This window comes from Ixodes scapularis, unplaced genomic scaffold (assembly GCF_016920785.2).
Source record: "Ixodes scapularis isolate PalLabHiFi unplaced genomic scaffold, ASM1692078v2 PGA_scaffold11__112_contigs__length_91849675, whole genome shotgun sequence".
In the NCBI taxonomy this organism is placed as follows: domain Eukaryota; kingdom Metazoa; phylum Arthropoda; class Arachnida; order Ixodida; family Ixodidae; genus Ixodes; species Ixodes scapularis.
In genome coordinates this window covers 59445520-59464883 of record NW_024609837.1, presented here as the reverse complement: position 1 = coordinate 59464883, position 19364 = coordinate 59445520, and the positions used below count along the sequence as shown (strand labels likewise).

Genomic DNA, 19364 nt, shown 5'->3' with positions numbered 1-19364 from the left:
AAGCTGGCCACGGGAACGGCAATTGGGGAATACGAAGTATCTTACGCAGGACAGCTTCGCTTGTTCATTTTACTTCTTGCGTATTTCTGCGATACGCTGACAAAAAGAGTGAATTGCCTACATTGCGACGCTTTCCTATTCGTCAACGGTCAACGGCAATTTAAGCTGGCACAGCCGAGCGCCAGCTAAAGGGGTTACAATCAAACTTGTACACCCGCCGGCAATATGAAGGTGAACGCCGGACCGTTAACCGCCCCGTGCTATCAGCGCCATGACGCGGCTGCCGTGGCAGCCACGTCATGGCGCTGATAGCACGGAGTGGTGGACAGTCTGGCGTTCGCCTTCATATCGCGATAAGAAAGCGAGGCGTCACGGCTGCCGCGTCATGGCGCTGATAGCACGAAGCGGTCGACGGTCCGGCGTTCACCTTCCGGCGGGCGTACGGTATTTATTTCAAGTAATCAGAATTTATGTATTCGATTATTTCTGGAAGTAATCTTGTAATCGTTTGAATGCATTTATTAGGAAGTAATCACAATTGTAATTTGATTACCCATGAACCACTAATATTACTTGTAACCGCGTTACTAATTTCGCCTCCCCTGGATAGCACGAAAGAACCTAGTTATGTTTGGAGATTTGTGTATATCCTTTGTCCCCCTTGTTCCCCTTCTCCCGGTATTATTATCGTTATACAAAATGACCGTTTTCAAGCCGGCAGACAATTGTGTCGTTCTGAAAATCTGAAGTAATAAAAAAGTAACGCTGACTTTTACATTCTTCTTAAGTAATCAAGTAATAGAATATTGCCATATTCAACCGAGAGTAATTGTAATTGTAATCGAGTACTTCTTTAGCATAACGTGCAAAAGACTGTTCTAACTACGTTGTTTAGCGCGCCTTATCGCGCGTTTACACTTACAAATTCGCGAGCAGATTCGCACAGGCGGAAAACGAATTTAGAGCCGAATGGCGAAACCGACAGCGCGGATTCGCCCGCGAATCTGCAGTGTAAACGCGCCATTTAAAGTGGTTCCTCGATGTCCGCCTGGTGACGCCATAGAAGTGCCATGCTCTCGCCGATCGCGATCCTGGCGACGTCACAGCAGCGGTTGTGCATGTGGCAGACGCCTGTTCCGCTTCAGGTCAATCTCCAGCTGGACAGTCCGTGGAGCTTCGGCAATTAGGAGTTGGGACGCCGCGACGACAGCGTCTTTCGCGCCCTCTCGTGCTTTCTTCCAGAACTTCGACATTCAACCGCAAGGATCGCGATATCCGATGAGCATGGCAGGCCGGCTTCTGTGATGTCATTTTCGGCAACCTCGGGGAAGCTTTTTATGTTTGGGCGGACGCTGAACACGCATGTCCGAGAGACTCGTTCTAGGGATCGTGCTGAAAACACTGCTTGTGCGACGACGTCTCGGACATGCTAAACCTTATGGGACATAAACTGGCACATTACGCAACACGAAAGGCGGTAGTTCATTCTAGCTTTTGAAGCTCTCCGGAGCACCCTACTAATGGATGCCCGTATTCCTCACCTTGAAATCAAGCAGGCTAACTTCGCTTCACGGTTAGGAGTTTTATTTTCTGCAAAAAAAAAAGAGATTAAAAAAAAACAAAAAACGGTGCGCTTGATTCACGGTTTTTTCATTCTGCACAACAAGAATTCATTCTAGACTCTATATTGTGAAGATAATAAAATATTACAATAAGTTTTTGAAATTGCATTGGTTGTTTATGCGAGTATGTTTCCTCATGCGAAGAAAACACAGCCGTATGGGGCACAATAAAATCTCACGTTAAATTCCAGCTCTGAAACTCATGGCTATTTGTGAAGACTTTATTACTCTTTTGTGTGTTTCAGGATATTTATGTTGCTTCAGGCTTTCTGGCGAAAATTTTTCTTCTTTCTTTTGTAACACTTGAATTTATCGTTGTTGAAAATGAGACCCGAACATTAATTACTGCTTGCATCCACTCCTACCAAACTTAAAAAAAAAAAAAAAAAACAAGAAAAAACAACAAAACAAGAATGGCTAAGACTAAATAACTTTAGGAATGAAAGACGTTTTCAGTATTTTAGTTTGCGTATGTAGCAGCCGTGTCATGCTGCCTCGGCGAACCCGGTGTCTCGGTCACCGGCGGCGGGCCTTTCTCTCGGCGCCGCGCGACTGCGCTACGTCGTGTACTGCACGACGCGTTTTCTCGAACGCGAGATTACCCGCACCGCTAGGGGAGGATTCGGCGCTGTAAGCGCGGCCTAGCGGAAATCAACAAAGTGGAAAGTATTCTTCTTAGTGGTATACTATTTGCTGAAGCTGGTGCGCGCGCTTTCCTCCAGTCCTCAGAAAGGCCACAGAAAGTTGTCCCCGAGTATCGAGATATTGTTATGACTCGAACTGGCGAAGAAACAGCGGAGCATACGTTTATTTATTTATTTCAAATACCCTCAATGTAATAATAAATTGAAGAGGGGAGTGGACATCGAAATAATAATTACGATGTGCACATGATAGTTAGAACCCTCTTAAACAAAACAATATCAGTAATGTTAGCTATTGAGGCGGGAAGGCGGTTCCAATCCAATGATGTTTGGGGAATAAAAAAATATTGAAACAACGAAGTTTTAAAGTTCGACATACCGACTTTATGACTATGATCAATCCGAGCAGAGATGCGGAATGGTGGGATAATTATTTTACGATGAAGGTCAGCATTTTGATGAAATAGTTTATGGAAAAGACACAAACGAAAGATTTTACGACGATGCGTGAGTGATGGCAGGCCTATAGAGCTTTTCATCCGTAGAAACGCTTCGACAGTTTGACATAATAAAACGGGCCGAACAGTTTTGGACAGGTTCAAGGGAAATTAGTGAAGATTGTGAGGGGTCCCACACAGCGGCAGCATATTCTAATTTTGGGCGGATTGGAGTTTTGTACATGGTTAGTTTCAGAGAGGACGGAGCGAGAAAGAAAGTTCTTTTAAGGTATCCTAACATACGATTAGCATTGTTAATCACGTATTCGGCATGACGTTTCCAAGAAAGGTTAGACGTTATATTAACAACAAGGTATTTGTAACTTGACGCTGATGCGAGAGGCTTACTGTTAAGGTGATAAGTGTGAGGCAGAGATGAACCACGTGATATTTCCATATATTTACATTTGTCAGTGTTTAGTTCCATTAGCCACTGGTTACGCCATAATGATATCCGGTTAAGGTTTGATTGCAGAAGTAATCTGCCAGATATTTCGGTTATTTTTCTACATATTACTAAATCGTCAGCAAACAGGCAGATGGAAGAAGAGATGTTCAGTACCAGGTCATTAATAATAAGAAACAGTAGCGGGCCAAGCATGGAGCCCTGTGGAATACCTGATGGAACAGTGCAAGAATTGCTATTATTAGCAGTAACAAATTGTAGGCGGTTAGTTAAAAAGGCGTGGATCCAGGTAAGTATGCGTGGGTCGATGTTAAGTGATTGCAATTTATGAAGTAGTAGCTTATGTAAAACTTTATCAAATGTTTTTGAAAGATCGAAGAAAGACACAATCAGTTTCATAATGGTCATCAAGAGAGTGATGGAGATAATATGTGAAGGATATTAGTTGCGTCTCACATGAGAAATGTTTTTCTAAAGCCATGTTGTGAAGTATTAAAAAAGCCATCAGATTCGAAAAAAGGTAACCAACTGCGAGTAGATGACGTGTTAAAAAATTTTGTAAGACACACTAGTTAAAGAAATCAAGCGATAATTGAGCGGATTATGTTTTACACCAGATTTGTGTAGAGGAACCACCTTCCCAGCTAACCAATCGCTCGGGAGTAAGCCAAGGTTAAGGGACTGCGTATAAATGCCTGCGAGAATTATAGAACAACACACATTACAATTTTTTATAAACTTCCTTTTGATTCCATCAATTCCGGCACATAATTAAGGCTTCATATTGTTAATAATTTCAGTCACACCAATATCGTCTACGGTTACAGGGTTTATCGGTAAAAAAGAAGTGGATGACAATTCAGGTATTCGGTTGACATCACAGGCAAAAATGACATTCTAAAAACATCGTTTAGCACCGTTGCACAGTCAGCAAATGATATACTTGTACCATCAGAAGACTGAAGACGAATATCAGAATGAAAGTTGGGATTAATGACATTTTCCAAAATTGTTTAGGATTAGTTGCTAACATTTTAGGCAGAGTGTGATTATAAAAATGGAATTTTGTTTCCTTAAGAGTTGAAGTGTAATCGTGTTCCACTTCGTGGTACGCTGCCCATCGAGCGTTTGTGGACGATCGCTTGGCAGCGCGAAACAGTCTTTTCTTCCTGTTTCGCAGTCGTCTCAGACTAGCGTTAAACCAAGGTGAGTTAGTGTTGCAACAAATCTTTTTAGAGGGTATGCATTTTTCCGTTAAAAATACTACAACATTTTTTAACAACACCCAAATTGACTCCACGGTGCGATCTGAAAAATTAGGTAAGTAGTCATCATGAAACTTGGACAGTTCTGAGTTAATTGACGTAAAGTCAGCTCGGCTATAATCACAAATATGTTTTATGGTTACCTTAGGAGTTACTAATGGAACGCGCAATGAAAAGTGCAGAACTAAATGGTCGCTTAGAGATGGCAGATAGGTTATTATTGATACGACGTTTGGATGTGTTGTTAGGACGAGATCAAGAATATTTGAGGATTGAGGTGTAACTCTAGTAGGCTCTGTGGTCAGTTGAGAAACGTTGGAGTCAGAACACAGGTCCAAAAACTGGTTAGTTTTAGATGAGAAAGGGTTAGATACGGGGCTTTTATCGGACCAGATAATGTTGGGATAATTAAAATCCCCGATTAATAAAACTGGCACTCCGGGATGCTGAACGACAATTTGATTAATACAATTATGCAACAAATTCGCAAATAAAGAGCTGCTAGCTGGAGGTCGATAACACACACCGATAATGGTTTGTTTGCGCTTAAGCAAACCCAAACAATCTCAAGTTCGCAGGCTACGATGACAGGGCGAGAAATTATCGAATCGGCAACGGCCAATAAAACACCACCGCCGCTTCTGTTACGTCTGTCGCAGCGAAATGTGTTGAATCTTTCTTGATAATTAAATAATTCACTATCAGCCACTTTGTTAGAAAGTCACGTTTCAGTTAGAGCGATGACGTTTGCATTTCATGAATCAGCAACTGAGCGTAATTCTTCACGTTTATGGATTAGACTACAAATGCTAGTAAATAAGATTGATATATTTGAAAAAAGGCAAACGCCCTTCGCTACTCCTTGCTGGTTGTTAGGATGACGCAGGAGGAGACGATACAGTTTGAACAGCAGATCGGGATGACGTGGCAGAAGCATGGCGACTAGGCGAGTCTATTTTGTAAATGCTGTCGTCGATGTCGTTGTAAATAAAGCACTTGTTATTTACAAATAATTTCTTATAACTTAGCTTGAATGTATTTCCCTGATCCTTTCCATACTCAAGACGTTTTCGTCGGGCTAAACGCGTCGAAAAGCTAAAGTCTTCCGAAACAGACACGGGGCTAGTTTTTAATTTAGTCTTAATCTGCAGAATACTTTCTTTGGTTTTGAAGGATTGGAATTTTACTGAGATGGGTCGGTATTTTTCGGTGATCACGCACAATTTGTTCCCGTCAAATACTAAACGAAGCTGAATCTGAAAGTAGACGAATAACCTTATCTTCTACCTGGGGCATTGTTTCACCAGCGCAGTCGTCCACCACATGATACCCAAGATTGTCTCTGCGTGTCTGGTCGTCCATTTCGTCTAATCTGGTGCGCAACAAAATTCTTACCCTTTTCAACGCGCTGAACGGCTTGATGGTTACCGGCCAAATCGCGGTGTAGTTCGTCGATTGATGCAACCTTCACGTCAATCGCGGAAACCCTTTTACCGATATTTGTAACTGTGGCTTGTAGCTGTTCCTTTTTTGTTTTTAGATCGTTAATCGAGCTCAGTATAATATTTTGCCCTTGCTCAGCCCTCTGAGTACGCGCATTCATATCTTGCATTAACGGCATCATTTCATCAAGCTGCTTAGCTAGTTCAGCATTAGTTGGTCTGGGGATGGTCTCGACATCACCACAAAGCAGCAATTACAATACTGAAAAACTTCACCAAAGCTTCTGGGCATGGAAGCACTACAGTACAAGCGTCATTTAATTTAGAATAACAATCGTAATTTTTACCAACTTGCTGGGTAAGAAGAAAGTAGTTGACGGTGTGCATCCTTGGCGTGCTTCCATGCCCACTGAAGCTCCACGGTGGGGAGGGCGGTCTTGGCGATAGCGATAATGCCAGTGACGATGTTGCTGTCCCGAAATGGCAGATGTGAAGCTGATTGATGACTGTCGCGGTGATTTCGTCGGGTGGTTTGTCGTTTTCGTCCTTGAAAGTAGTAGAACCGTGGACGATTGGGACTTCATCCAGGTTAATTGATCCCTTGCTCCAGTCAAGTTGGCGTCCAAAAAGCCAGGATCGGAACAAGGTCCGTTCCGCTCCAAAACTGCAGGGTAAGAAGAAAGTAGTTGACGCAAAATACGACCGGTGATTCGGCAACAATAACAAACGTGCGTAAAAAAAAATCACAGGAGAATCTATTGATGGATTCTTGAGGAATGCGTTAACGTGTATCTTGAAAACGCCACACAGGGTCCCTCTTCGGGAAGCGCTAACGCTGAACCCTTTCCTTTTCTCTCTTACTTCCTCTATCTTTTACTCCCTCTTTTTGGCCTCGTTACAAGGTGTGTGTAAGCGTTTCCTAAAGGGGGACAATTGTGTGGCGTATCCCAAGGATCATGCTAACGGATTCCCTAAAAAGTCTCCAATGAACCTTCCTGTAATCCCCCCCCCCCCCTTTTTTTGTACTCTGCAAGGAAGACTTCGTCAAAACCCTTGGATGCGGTCACCCATATTACTCCTGGAAAGAACCACATTCATACCACTCGTGGAAGGAACCGCATCAATATCACTTGTGGAGGAATCCGCACCCATCGTTGTAACTAGACACACAGAAATCGCAGCCCACGCACTGCTACTACGGAAACCAAGAGCGAAGAACAACCGGCGACGGCAGAGCGGCAAATGAGCATGGCTTTATTCCACCGCGCCGCGGCGGGAATGAGATGGCGTCACCGGAGAAGGCCAACGCTGGGCACAAACTGGACACGACGATTGCGTCAACGTTCGGCTATAACTTCAGTCGAAGTTGTCCGCTGGTGCAGCACTCGTTTTATCCCCTATAAAATGATTTTTGGCTTTTTATTGAGAAAACGTGTTGACTTCTTGTTTATTTTGATTACTTTCTTTTGACTTTGACTTTTTGTTGACATGGTCAACAGAAAGTTCCTTGACTTTGTGTTGAAACTTTTCTGATGATTTTCTTCAGCCTGAGTCAAAAGAAAAGCTGTCGACTTTCTATTAACTTTATGTTGGATTTTTTTTTTGCTGCTGACTTCCTGTAACAGTATCATCGGAATGACTGGGAACGTTCTGTTTACTTGGTGTTGAAAATATTCAGTTGACTCTTTGTAGCCAGCGTCAAAAGAAAAACTAGAGAGACTTTCTGTTGACTTTTTATTAAACATTGTACAACCCGATTATATGTCAAAAGTCACTAAGTTTCTCAATAGTCTCTGATAAGGCGAGAACGGTAGGAAGCAGCTTCAGTTGTCTGGCCTCCAGCGCGAGCCTATTACCCCTGACAACGCTTCGGCGTTCGTGCACCTCGAGCGCGCGCGGAGAGTCAAAGCACGTGATGGGGCGCGTGATGGATGCCAGGTGTTCGGAAGACATGCCCTGCCGTTTTCACTTTGTAAGTGACTATGGTGACTTTAATGACCGTATTAAACTAGTCAACTGGGAAAAAAGTAAAATGTCTATTTTAAAGTGGAAAAACTGCCTTGACTCGCTTCGTCCTGAGTGGTGCTATGCAGAGAAGCGATAACATTTCTTCTAAGAGACGTTTTTGCCGATGTTGTTTGAGCAACTGCGCCGACTTATTATTAGTATTTCGAATGCTTTCAGTAAGAGATATCGTCCACGAACTTCGAAACACTGTTTTCTTTTTGACAGACTCCCGAGGAGAAGATCGAACACTTGGAATCTTTATAAGTGCTGAGGTGGTCACCAGCCAAAGGATTACCTTCATATTTCAATATGTAGGCTATATAATGCCCTGGAGCAGTCAGAGGGAGTGTGATTTAGCTGTTCAGTGCTTCATGGTGTTTGTATTTGTTTTTGATGTGCAATTGTGGAATGAATGTAGTAGTGCTTTCTAATACCACATACACACCATTTACTAACAAAATTAAAATAAAACAACAAAAAAACATTCGGGTTTGTTAACGTTATTTTGCTGCTGCCACTGGGGAGCATAGTGGAAAGCCGTAGTAAGCTTCCGAAACTTTGTTGAATGAATAGCTAAGCTGAAGAATTATTTTTTTATTTTTAAACGGATGTAGATTTTCAATTGAAAGCTGCAAAAACAAAAAACATCTTGGAGGCGCCAGAAAGTCTGTTGACGTTTTTATTAAAATGTGGGCGAATATTAAAAAGAAAGTCAACAGAAAGGCTAGATAAAGTCAGATGGAAAGCTATTGACATTTTATATCCTCCGAGGACTTTTTTTTACCAGCCTTTCAACAGAAAAGCATCACAGTTTTTTATAAAGGACATTTGTGTCTAGCGTTGGCCTTTTCTAATGACGCCATATCATTCAGCACTACGGCCTTGTTATCTAGGAGGTGTTGCGCGGCGAATCCTCGTCCTCTGGCTCCGCGTCAGCTGTGAGCGTGACTGACGAAAACGAAAGGGCTCGTTTTGACAGGAAGCACGGCGGTGTCTGTCAGTTTGTTAGCGCCGGGGAGAGAGGGAGAGGTTGACGCGTGCTGACGTCTGCGCTTCGGACCAATGGGAGCGTTGCACGCGTTACCCTCTCTCCCTCCTTCTCCCTCTTTCCCCCGGCACTAAAAAACGAGAGACACCGCCGGGGTTTCGTCAAAACAAATGTTTTATTTCTAACATTAAAACAAAATAGGGACGCAGCATGTTGACAAAACCAGGTTTTAATTAACTATAGGACGATTTCACGAAACGCCTTTTCATTTCCAATAATCCGCGTTCCGCCATGTTGATGAATAGCGACCGCCACTTTCGTCATCTGTTTGGATGCAGACGACTATATTCGTTTTCATCTCAAGAAAAAAAATGAAGTTTTGCGCATTATTCATACGCCACGGTAAGTAGTTCTTTCAAGATTGGGTTGGTCGAGGAAAGGAGCGATGCCTTGGTCGTTTGAAGATTGTATGTCTTGATAAGATAACATATATCTAATCTAAACTTCACCTACACATATCTTAATTCTCCACTAAAAGGGGAATATAGTAATGTTCCCCGAAAAGCGGGATTTTTTTTTATTGGGGTTCTTGAGATCAAAACGAGTGTAGTTAATGGCGTCGGTTGTATTTTTGGTGAAACGCACAGGCATTCCGAGTGGGTCCGTCAGCGATAGAACTCCGTAAGTAGGATCGGGGCGCATTATGACCGCATAAATCCATGCTTACTCCGCTATCTTTATTTTTGAATTCGCCTCGCCAGGGCTTACCGGATTCATTATGGCCGCTGATGGATCTTCTTCCTTATCGCCGGCTTGAGAGAAGTCAAAATAAGCACTGGTATGTATAGAAATCGAGTAATGGCTCATGCTCTGTTGTGTTTCCAGCCCATGCACACTGGCTGGCGCAGTCGAGCAATCTAGAAAACAATGACACAGCGCATAAAAAGACATAGAGCGAAAGTTCTTCAACGTTAATGGCGTCCGGTCAAGATTCTGAACCTAAAAAACGACACGTGAAGCCGCTTTACAGTCGGACATAATCACACTGAACCAGAAGCTTGTATGTCGTGGTGTAATTACGAGTAAAGTAAGCGGATATTTGGTGAGGTAGGTGAGAGAACCCATTTAGTGTTCCATAGGCTATTGAATGCCAGTGTTTCCTTATGAGCAGTATTTACTGAAATTAAAAAATCCGCGTGACGGCTTCTTTAAATCGCAACATACCACCTACAATGTCAAAAACATTCGAGCAAAAAAAAAAAGAAGAGGACAGAATTATTTTTAGTTCAAGTTACCTAACATAATGTCCGCAAACCTAACTCGGAACTGCACACATTCCCCACTAAACTTCCGGCAACAGGCCGTGGATTTCACAGGGGGCGGATAGAAGTTCAGAGGTGCGCCGACGCTGCGTTGAATAAACTTCCAAAAAGGCGACACGAGAAGAAACCCTAATGGTCGACCCTGATTGGCCGACCGGAAACCGGAAACCATTCCTTTCAATAGCCGCTCAGTTTCGTTTTTCAGGGCCCGCTTCATTTGCCAAGAAGCAATTGGGAGGAAGGGGGAGGGTGGCGGCGCTTTTGTTCTCCGACGCTACTTCGCCGTGGAACTGCCGGGCAGTTTCGTATTTTTGAAAGGGATTACGGGCCGATGTATTTTCCACGGACGAAAACGCTCCTATTCCAACGTTTTCAATGACCGTTAAAGCAGACAACAACAAAAGCGTGATTCTCGAATAAAGGAATTAAGTGTGAGCTTGCGCAAGGTTCCTCCCTTCAACTAAATTAATAAATAAACAAAAGGCGCAACAAGTTTTTATAACAAAAGGACGAGGAGAGTACGCGGTGGCCTCGGCAACATTGGGGAAGGTCGCGAGGAAGAATGGGGCGCTAAAACTTTCAAACGAGGGATGCGAACGGCGCGCCATTGTTCCTAATTTTCTCCGAACGTCAAGTGACGCCAAATTGTGTCGGCGTTTATTGTCAGGTCGGACACGAAAAAGGTAAAAAGGGGTCGTGTTATCGCGGCCTGTTGGCGCTTGCCGCCGAGAGGCATTGATCAACGACGTGAAAAAGACAGCCGGGAACCGAGCTAAGATTAACAAAAAAAAAAAAAAGAAGCTAGAAAATATGAAGTGTGGGTTTTCTATTCGACAGGGGTAAGTGGGTGATAAAAGAAAAAAAACAAGGCCAACAAATACGCGCAAAAAATAAAAACGAACAAACAAAGCAAGTGAGTAAAAAAGACATGGACTTACAGCATAATAGGTAGCAATGACAAAAGTGCGCGGAGTTTTTTTCTTTCTTTCTTTTTGTAGTGTAGGAGAGAAGAAGCGTTCAGAGAGACGTGGACACCTGAAAGGATGGCTTCCCCCTCAGGCTCCTTGTCGCGCTGTGAAGGTAAGAATTGGCTTTTTCGTAAACCATATTCGCCGTCTTTTTTAAAGCACACACATACACAAACGTATGCACGCAGAAGAACACACACACACACGTGCACACATACACGCACAAACACGCTTGTAGCACGCACAGACACACGCTCATACACGCGCACGCGCACACGCAAACGCCCCACGCTCCTAACAACGGCACTCAACGAAGACACGAACGTGCACACACGCGAGTGCACACACGCACACGAAGAAAGCCACAAAACGGATTCAAAGACGGCACGCGACAAAGAAACACACAGAGAGGTAAGCGTGAACACAAAAGGACGAAACGGATGCCCGCAAGGATTTCTTTCTGCCGTGGAAATAAAGAAAAGAGGTTTCGGGCGCGGCGGACAGAAAAATCCACCTGCTTTGCATATTCTGAAAGCGGACCGATAGCTCGGGTATTGGTCGGAGGTAAAACGGCGTAGAAGAGAAAAAAAAAAAAAAAAAGAAATATAGAGCAAATAGAAACATCTGACGAAGGGTTGGGGAGGGTAGGAGAGGGTGACTAAAATATGGCGGTTCCAGAGTTGCGAAAGAACACCTCGAGGCTTCCCAAGTGCCATTGAAAGCGTCACCGTCCCAAAGATTAAGTCGCCCAAGGGGTTAGCCGTCGGGATTCAATTTAAGTTGGGCCCTCGACCGAAACGAAGGGAAGAAAAACTGTTATTCATCCGAGTTAAAAATAAATTGAAAAGTGTACAGAACGGAGTACCCCGATGCGACGCATAGATTAAACAGATGATATTCAAAATCGTATTGTGCGCCATCTGCGAACTACGCTTGCTTTTCCACCTTCGAACATTTCGAACGCGTGCTCTTCTATGTGCAGGATGTTTTTTTTAGGGATTTACAGATTGTTAAAAAAAAAAAACAACGTGAAACGTACACAATGGAATTTGTACAGGTGAATTCTACGGCCAGTGGGACGTGACATAGGCGACTAACTGTAACGAGAAGTCGGCTACTTCATTAGGACGTGGAAGGTAACTTTCTAATTAATAAAGATATATGATACCAAGTACAAACTTGGTGAGCGTTGACAAAAATCACTAAATCAATCAATTTTAGAAAGGTTTAGAACGCGTAGAAAGTGCAGTGTTCTGCTAAAGTTACCACTTGTGGAGAAGGCGCAAGGCTCTGTGTTAAAAAAAACCCAGTCTCGCAGGTTTTCCGTCTCTTATCATCCTCGTTTTTACGCCGCCAGCTTCGCGCTTGTTTTGCAAAGGGTAACTCGAGCGCGGCATAGCGCTTCTGGGATCCGGACATTTCGGTGTAGGACATTTCGGTGTAGGACGTTTCGGTGCGGACATTTCGGTGCACGGAAATTTCGGTGCACGGATATTTCGGTGTACGGACTTTTCGGTGTACGGTCGCTTCGGTGCACGGAAATTTCGGTGTAAATTTGAAGTTCGGGAAGTTGAACTTACTTGCAGTTATTCGGACATTTTATGTTCACGCATAAAATATAACAGTTGTATTCATTAAGACATAAAGCTTGTCCCAATTCAAACACGGTTGATTCTGCTCGTTATTAAGACATACATACCTTAAACAAGTTAAATTACTTTCCTCTTTCACACTACGAGGATATTTTCCTAGCTAGCAGGTGTATAGCTAAACACAAACTTATTCGCTTGTCTGACTTTATTCCTGATGGAATGCTCTTTCTGGAAAGTAGCTCGAGATTATAGGCCTTCTGAATACTATAGAAACAGGTAAAGATACACATCATAGGTTAGTCGGGGGTTTCATTATCAAGCAAAAGTCCGAAGCCAAATGCATTCAGAAGCAAAATAGTACACAAAATGTAATGTGGACCACTTTTATTTACAAAAGGCACATGGCCCGGGACCTAGAACGACACGTTGCGGGCAACTCTCCTAAGGAAGCGTCGCACATCACTAGCGTCGTATTCTCTAGCAAGTGTCTTTAACCGTTCAGCAGCCTTCGCATATTTCGAGGCCTGCTTGAAGCGCTGGCCCATCTCGAGTCTTCCAAGCCGGTGAAGTTGCAGGGCGTCTTCTCGTTGTAGCACCTCCAAGAATCTCCAGAGAGTTGGGTGCGAGCACTGAACATGAGCTTGGAAGCTCCGGTGCCAGGCTTCCACTGAGTTCGTGGTCTTGGAGCCGCCCTGGAGAACGGTGTCGTGGTGGTTCCATAGCTTAATTGGAAACTGCGCATCTCTTCTGCCCCGTGCCGTTAGCCGCCCAATAAACACATCCTCGAAGTAGTCGACCACCGGGAGAAGTTCTGCGCGGATGGTGGACGCAAGCTCGGTGAATGCCCCCTCCACGTCGTCCTGGGGCACAATTGCAAGAGCTGGGATCATGCGAGCTTCCAGGTTTATGTCGGGGTCAAAAGCATACAGCTCCTGTAGTCCTTCCGACTGAAGTCTGCGGTAGACACATTGCGACAGGTGAAAAAAACACCCGCGCACGTCGGCGCTTGGGAAGACCGCCCTGAAAGCGTTGATAGCCGCCAGTTCGTAATCCACTGTGACGGTCCTTGGCTCGCAATCTCCCCCACACTCGGCGTTAAGGGTGTTCAGGGCTCGCGTGTACGTCCCACAGTCTTTCCGCGTTAGCAAAATGTATGCCGCAGGCAGGATGGAGCCGCCCACTTCGCAGTGTAGACTGTAAACCTGGTAAAACAACTCAGGCGCAACCTTGAACGTCCCGTCGGCGAACCACTTCTTAGATGTTCGGAGAACATCTACCATCTGCGGGCTGCAGAAGATAAGGAAACGGTCCTGGTCTTGCACACCGGAGTCATGCAACAGGAATCTGGACCCGTCAATCTTCGACGCGTACTGCGCAGGGATGACGACGTCTTCTAAGCGTGAAGGGAGAGGCATCGGCCGTTGCTCCATCGCCCGCGCCCTCCTGCATGCAAAAAAGTTGGAAATATTATTGCTGTCACGTTTCAACTATAGGGCGGTTACTCATTATTATTTTACTATATTTTCAATTTTAAAAATGTTTAGGCTAGCGCGATGATAAACTGGACATCTCCATAGCATATGAGGTGGCATATATTTTGCTAAGGTAGCAAAGATGTTAATTCGTAACATTCGTGTATAACACTTACCTTAATGTTCTCTTAACAGTGTCCTGAGGCGGTAAGTAACTGCAAGCTTCCGGTGTCATCTCGGCCACCAGGCGTCCGACGATGGCTTGATTGGGTTCCTCAGTCGTCCGTGCTCTTTCCTTCATTGATGAGTACGCCAACTTGGCCTCTTGGTCCAGTCGGCTGGGAGCATGGCTGTGTTCGTTGATCAGCTTGACAACTTCTTCGTCAATAGTGTGAGCCCTTGCTTTACACTCCAGTTTCCGGCTACATTGCCAGTATGTCTGCGAGGAATAGGCGTTTTTATAAATTATAACTTAGCTAAAGACAGAAAGAGTCGGCGTAACAATCTTCGTACTATTAAAAAAAGATCGCATTTGAATCGCAAACTCAGTGAAAGGCTCACCTTTTCTTTGAAGCAACGTTCCTTGTCATACTCGAAGCCTTCGTGCAGAAGTTTCAGCCCACCGCGGTTACTTCGCAAGTACACAGCCATTTCAGGGAAGTGACGAGTTAGTTTGCACCAACACTGGTTGGCATACGACGAGGCGACACACAAGTGAGTCACCAATAGGGGCGTGTCCTCTAAAACCGGAAGTTCTCCCCCCTCCCTCCGCTTCACATCTGCGGCGTTATGTCCTCTCCTGGACCTTCCTTCCTTTATGATAGAATGCGAAAAATTAACTGGAAAGGGCAGAAATAACTGGTGACATAAGACCAAATGCAGGGGTGCCCCCCTTTTCGCACCTCACCCGCTGAAGGCGAAACAAAAGAAAACGAATTCCTGCCTTGTTTGTCCGTATTGTCAATTTCTCCATAATTCTTCTAGGAGAGAAAAAAGGTTTGTTGAATGGAACGGCTTTACAAAAGGCAATTCCAGTGATAAGCCTATATCCGGACAAGCTATCTTGGGTTGATTGTTGGACACCGCAGGAGCATAACATAGCAGCCGAACAAAGGGTAGACTTACCTCCTCCCTCCCCTGCCCCTACTCTTCCCGCTCTAAAATAGTGATCTTAAAAAAAAAAAAAGAAATCGGCATACCCTTATTTGTGTTTTTCGGTTTAGACCAAAAACTACTTATAGCATATAACTAGGATTCCATGCTTTCGGAGTTTAGCTTTCGTCAAATTTGGAGGTTTTTTTGTGTTTTCTTTTCTAAAAAATCTGGCATTTACCGGCGTTTATTTTCGGTAAATACTGAATTCTCAGAAATTACGAGTTTATCGAATATTATTTCTGGTCAATTTCCAGATCTCCGAAAATGGTGAACAAAATAAAAAGAAGCTATTCACACTTCGACGGATGAAGACAACGAAATTCACTTTTATTGCACGAACTTTACAGCTGGTGCAATCACGGTTGTTAGGGACTCTATCTCAGAGCTTGCTGTAATAGGTGCCGTCATATTTCGTCAGCTATTGTCGCTGATGGCACGCATATTGACGAGATGAGCCTCTTTTGGCAATTATACAAGTTTTGGAAGGGCACAGGTGAGCGCTCTTGGTACCGTTTTATATTAGAACTAATATTTTTTGTGCTTTGACTTCGATATTGGAGTTTTTCAGATAAACCCGAATCAACGAAAATTTTAGCCGGCGAGTGCCTTTCAGAGTTTTTCGGATATATCCGAAAACACGGAGTCCTACCAATAACTACTCCTGGCGGCGGCCCCGTTCTTCGAAGCATCGTGTTGAGCTTCGTCCATGGCTTTGTCCTGAAGCCCGTATAAAGTTTCATCTTTCCGCTAAAGGCGAATCAGACCAACAAAGTCACCTCCTTGTTCGTTTTAACCAACACCGGTTGGTATACGACGAGGCGACACGCAAATATCAGATGCTTATCATATAACATCGAGTTCTCAAAGTGTAAGGTTAAGGTAAGGCAAGTTTCTGGCATTGTTGACCCTTTTCGTCACAAGTTCCCCGATCCCGGCTTCCCGAAAGAGGCGCACGGTTATCAACCTTTGTCGGAGGCGATAAGACTAGCGTTTATCCCCGTTTCTAAAAAAAGATGGCTGTCTTCAGAACACAAAAAGTTAGAGAAGCAGAAAGGTCCATTGTTCTGTCAACTACAAAGAATGAACCAAAAGGAGGGAAAAGTTTCTTATGAATGCCGAAGCGTTCTCTGTAGCGTTCGAGGAAACAAAGCTGAACAGAGGAAGAATTACTTTTTCGTATCAACTTGGGGGCGAAAGATAAATACTACAAGGGCGAGAAAACCAAATCTTGGGTGTCCCTTTTGTGTTCAACGACCATGCACCGAAATATCCATACACCGAAATGTCCATGCACCGAAAAGTCCCTACACCGAAATGTCTTGCACCGAAAAGGCCGCACACCGAGAAGTCCGCACCGAAAGTTCCTACACCGAAATGTCCTACACCGAAATGCCCTAGACCCAGCGCTTCTCACGCGCTCAAAATCTTTCTACAATTGACGGGCTTAGCAGTACTCGATGACGCCCAGCAAGTTTGTCCATGGAACCATGTATGCTTACCTTCACTCATTACAGAAAAAAATAATAGTGAATTCATTTGGGTAATTTGATAGACTTATCGTAACGATTAGTCACCCGGCCGCATAACTTACACGCACAGATCGCAATTATGTAGCCTTCACGGCTTTTTGAAAGCCAATCGGTAAACCCTAAAAAATAAGCGAGGTCTAGGCGTCGAGTAAAATCTTTTCACCGAAATAATCACCACTCATTAATTGAATAATTAATAAATTAATTGGTTTCCTTTATTTCCATGCATCTTAGTTTTTAAAAAAGTCGGAATTATATCTCCTTTTTTGTGAAAATCTGATCAACGACAAAATGTACAAGTTCGTATTTCCAAAGCAACCTTCATGTGTAGTTGTGAAGAGTGAAAAATAACCCAAACTCCCGAATCATTACTTCCGCAGAGGAAAATAGGTTCGTTCATATTCTCCGCCAATAGCAAACTCCTTTGATTTTTTAAAGTAGACTACGCTGCGCTATACTGACATTCGCACGGCGTTGAATTGGCCGGGACAAGCATAATCTTCTCCGCTTGATTGAAGTTACAAACGTCACCCGTACAGTTTACTTTAGGTCAAAACTTCACCTAAGGTTTGCCCTCACACAGGTGTACTCGTCCACGCCCGACTAGTGAGAGCGTTGAACTTTTACCTTTTTGTTAGTAAAAATTCAACCGATTAACTGTTTAAAAATTAATCACGGTTAAAGCATTAATCAATGAATGGGTATGTTAGTCCATCATGTGCCCAGCCCTCTAATTCGCCCTCTAAAGAGCAATACTATTATAATATACTTAATTCTTGGCGGTCTATAAGTAAACTTTGGACGTGTTTTTTTTTGTCTTAAATGCGTCAACATTTATTGATCTGGTGTATGCAGTTGTCTTTCGTTTGGACGGTAGTGGTTTGAACTGGACTGGACTGCTTTAGTGAGGCCGATGCGCGGTTCTTGCCGTGCTCTTTCGCTCCGCTCATTCGCTCGTTACGATCACTTTTCCCCTTAAAAGAGAGGAAGGGGTCGTAACTCTTCCCCTCTTAAAAGAGGGAAAGGGTCTTCTCGCTCGCTACCCATGAAGCGACGCGAGAGCGCGAGAAGAGGAGATCGAGTGGCCGTGGCAGAACGTGCGCGACAGCGTAAAAGAGAGACGCAGCCACGGCGCAGTTTGCGCGAAACCACCGGCACCCGGGAGGAAAGATTGGTTCATCGAAGATAACAGTATACGGTCCGGACTCCGGGAAATTCAGTCTCTTCTCCCGACGCCCAGGAGAACAAACGGGCTCTCGCGACACAACAGTATGCGAATCTTTGCAAGGTTGGAATTTCCAGCCTTCGCTTAATCCACTGCGTTCAATGCTAATGCATTTCGTCAAGAGTCAGCGTAGCGACGGCAGCGATTTCTTCATAACCATTTTTTACAGCGGAGCTGTTAACGGCTAGTTTCCGCCGCTTCATGTCCGGTGCCAAACTAATGTCGACGCGAAACTCCGGACAGCTACCGCACTCTATGAATGACGGCGGCAACCAGACAACCAGTCTGGTTGCCGCCGTCGCTCATAGATGGCGGCACATAGTACAGCTCCGCTGCTGTTCCTTTTATTCCTCACCTTTCACTGACAGCATGAGCTTTTTTTATAAAATCGTAATTGTTTGTTTCGATGACATGACTCTAGCGTACCAATCGCAGAGTTACACGTTCCTAACAACACTTGCACGAAGTCTGACCAATCACTCAATCAACCAGGCGGCTGTCGTAACCGCCCGTTAAGACTGGTTCACACATTTCAGTTTGAGTGAATCCGGCTGCGTTAGAACCATTCGTGACCGCTTACGATAAGAGAATACACTCGCGCCACCTGTCGGATAACCCTGGAGCCCACCCAAACTACAAAATACACATATCAATCTTTTACTGTGAGCCTGATATATTCTGGCAATATTTTAGGCGACCATTCCTAATTATTAGTAAGCGGATTCGATCTACCAAATAATACAAAAAATTCAGTCTAGTTGCACACCGGGCGAAAGTGTTCCTGGAGGCAGTGTTGTATGGAACGGCGTTCCAAGGAACGATGTTCCCGTAACACGTTCCTCTTCAATTCATTTTCGGTTTCTTTATCTGAAAATGTTTTCCCCCCAACATAATAGACGTTTAAGTTTTTTTTTTTTTTTTTTTTTTTAAATTTCCTATTTTAATTTCTGACTTCGAAGGATGAGGGAAGTGCTCGCGAGATAGTCGAAAACCAAGAACTATAACAAATGGGAATGTGATGACTCGTCAGGTACTTCGATGTGGCTATTTTCACTTGCTCGCATTTTTTTTAATCGACAGATTATTCATCACAACATTTTATTAAAATATTCAAACGTAACAATAATGTTAATACGCGTTACAGTCTTAGAAACGCAACGGGAACGCGCGCTTCACTCGAACCACTCCAACTTGTAATGGGGAACTTGTTCCAGGACTGAGAAGGAACAA

At 44.0% G+C, this 19364-nt stretch overlaps 2 protein-coding genes across 2 annotated transcripts; both read right to left on the bottom strand.

Annotated features, from left to right (window-relative positions):
• Positions 1-13166: 13166 nt before the first annotated feature.
• LOC120837472 lies at positions 13167-14012 on the bottom strand. Its single transcript, XM_040206860.3, has one exon. The coding sequence runs from the start codon at positions 13641-13643 to the stop codon at positions 13167-13169; it is 477 nt and encodes a 158-aa protein (XP_040062794.1). The 5' UTR covers positions 13644-14012.
• LOC121835077 lies at positions 13658-14922 on the bottom strand. Its single transcript, XM_042289013.1, has 4 exons — positions 14787-14922; positions 14402-14664; positions 13883-14196; positions 13658-13773 (listed from the first exon to the last, which is right to left on the bottom strand). Exons 1-4 carry the CDS (start codon positions 14874-14876, stop codon positions 13658-13660), a joined length of 783 nt encoding a protein of 260 aa, XP_042144947.1. The 5' UTR covers positions 14877-14922.
• Positions 14923-19364: the final 4442 nt, after the last annotated feature.

Coding starts and splice junctions, on each gene's coding strand:
- LOC120837472 (XM_040206860.3), bottom strand. CDS start 13,643: ATGATCCCAGCTCTTGCAATTGTGCCCCAGGACGACGTGGAGGGGGCA.
- LOC121835077 (XM_042289013.1), bottom strand. CDS start 14,876: ATGGCTGTGTACTTGCGAAGTAACCGCGGTGGGCTGAAACTTCTGCAC. Junction 14,197..14,401: donor ACTGTTAAGAGAACATTAAG/GTAAGTGTTATA, acceptor TTTTGCATGCAG/GAGGGCGCGGGCGATGGAGC. Junction 13,774..13,882: donor TTTGCTAACGCGGAAAGACT/GTGGGACGTACA, acceptor CAACGCTTTCAG/GGCGGTCTTCCCAAGCGCCG.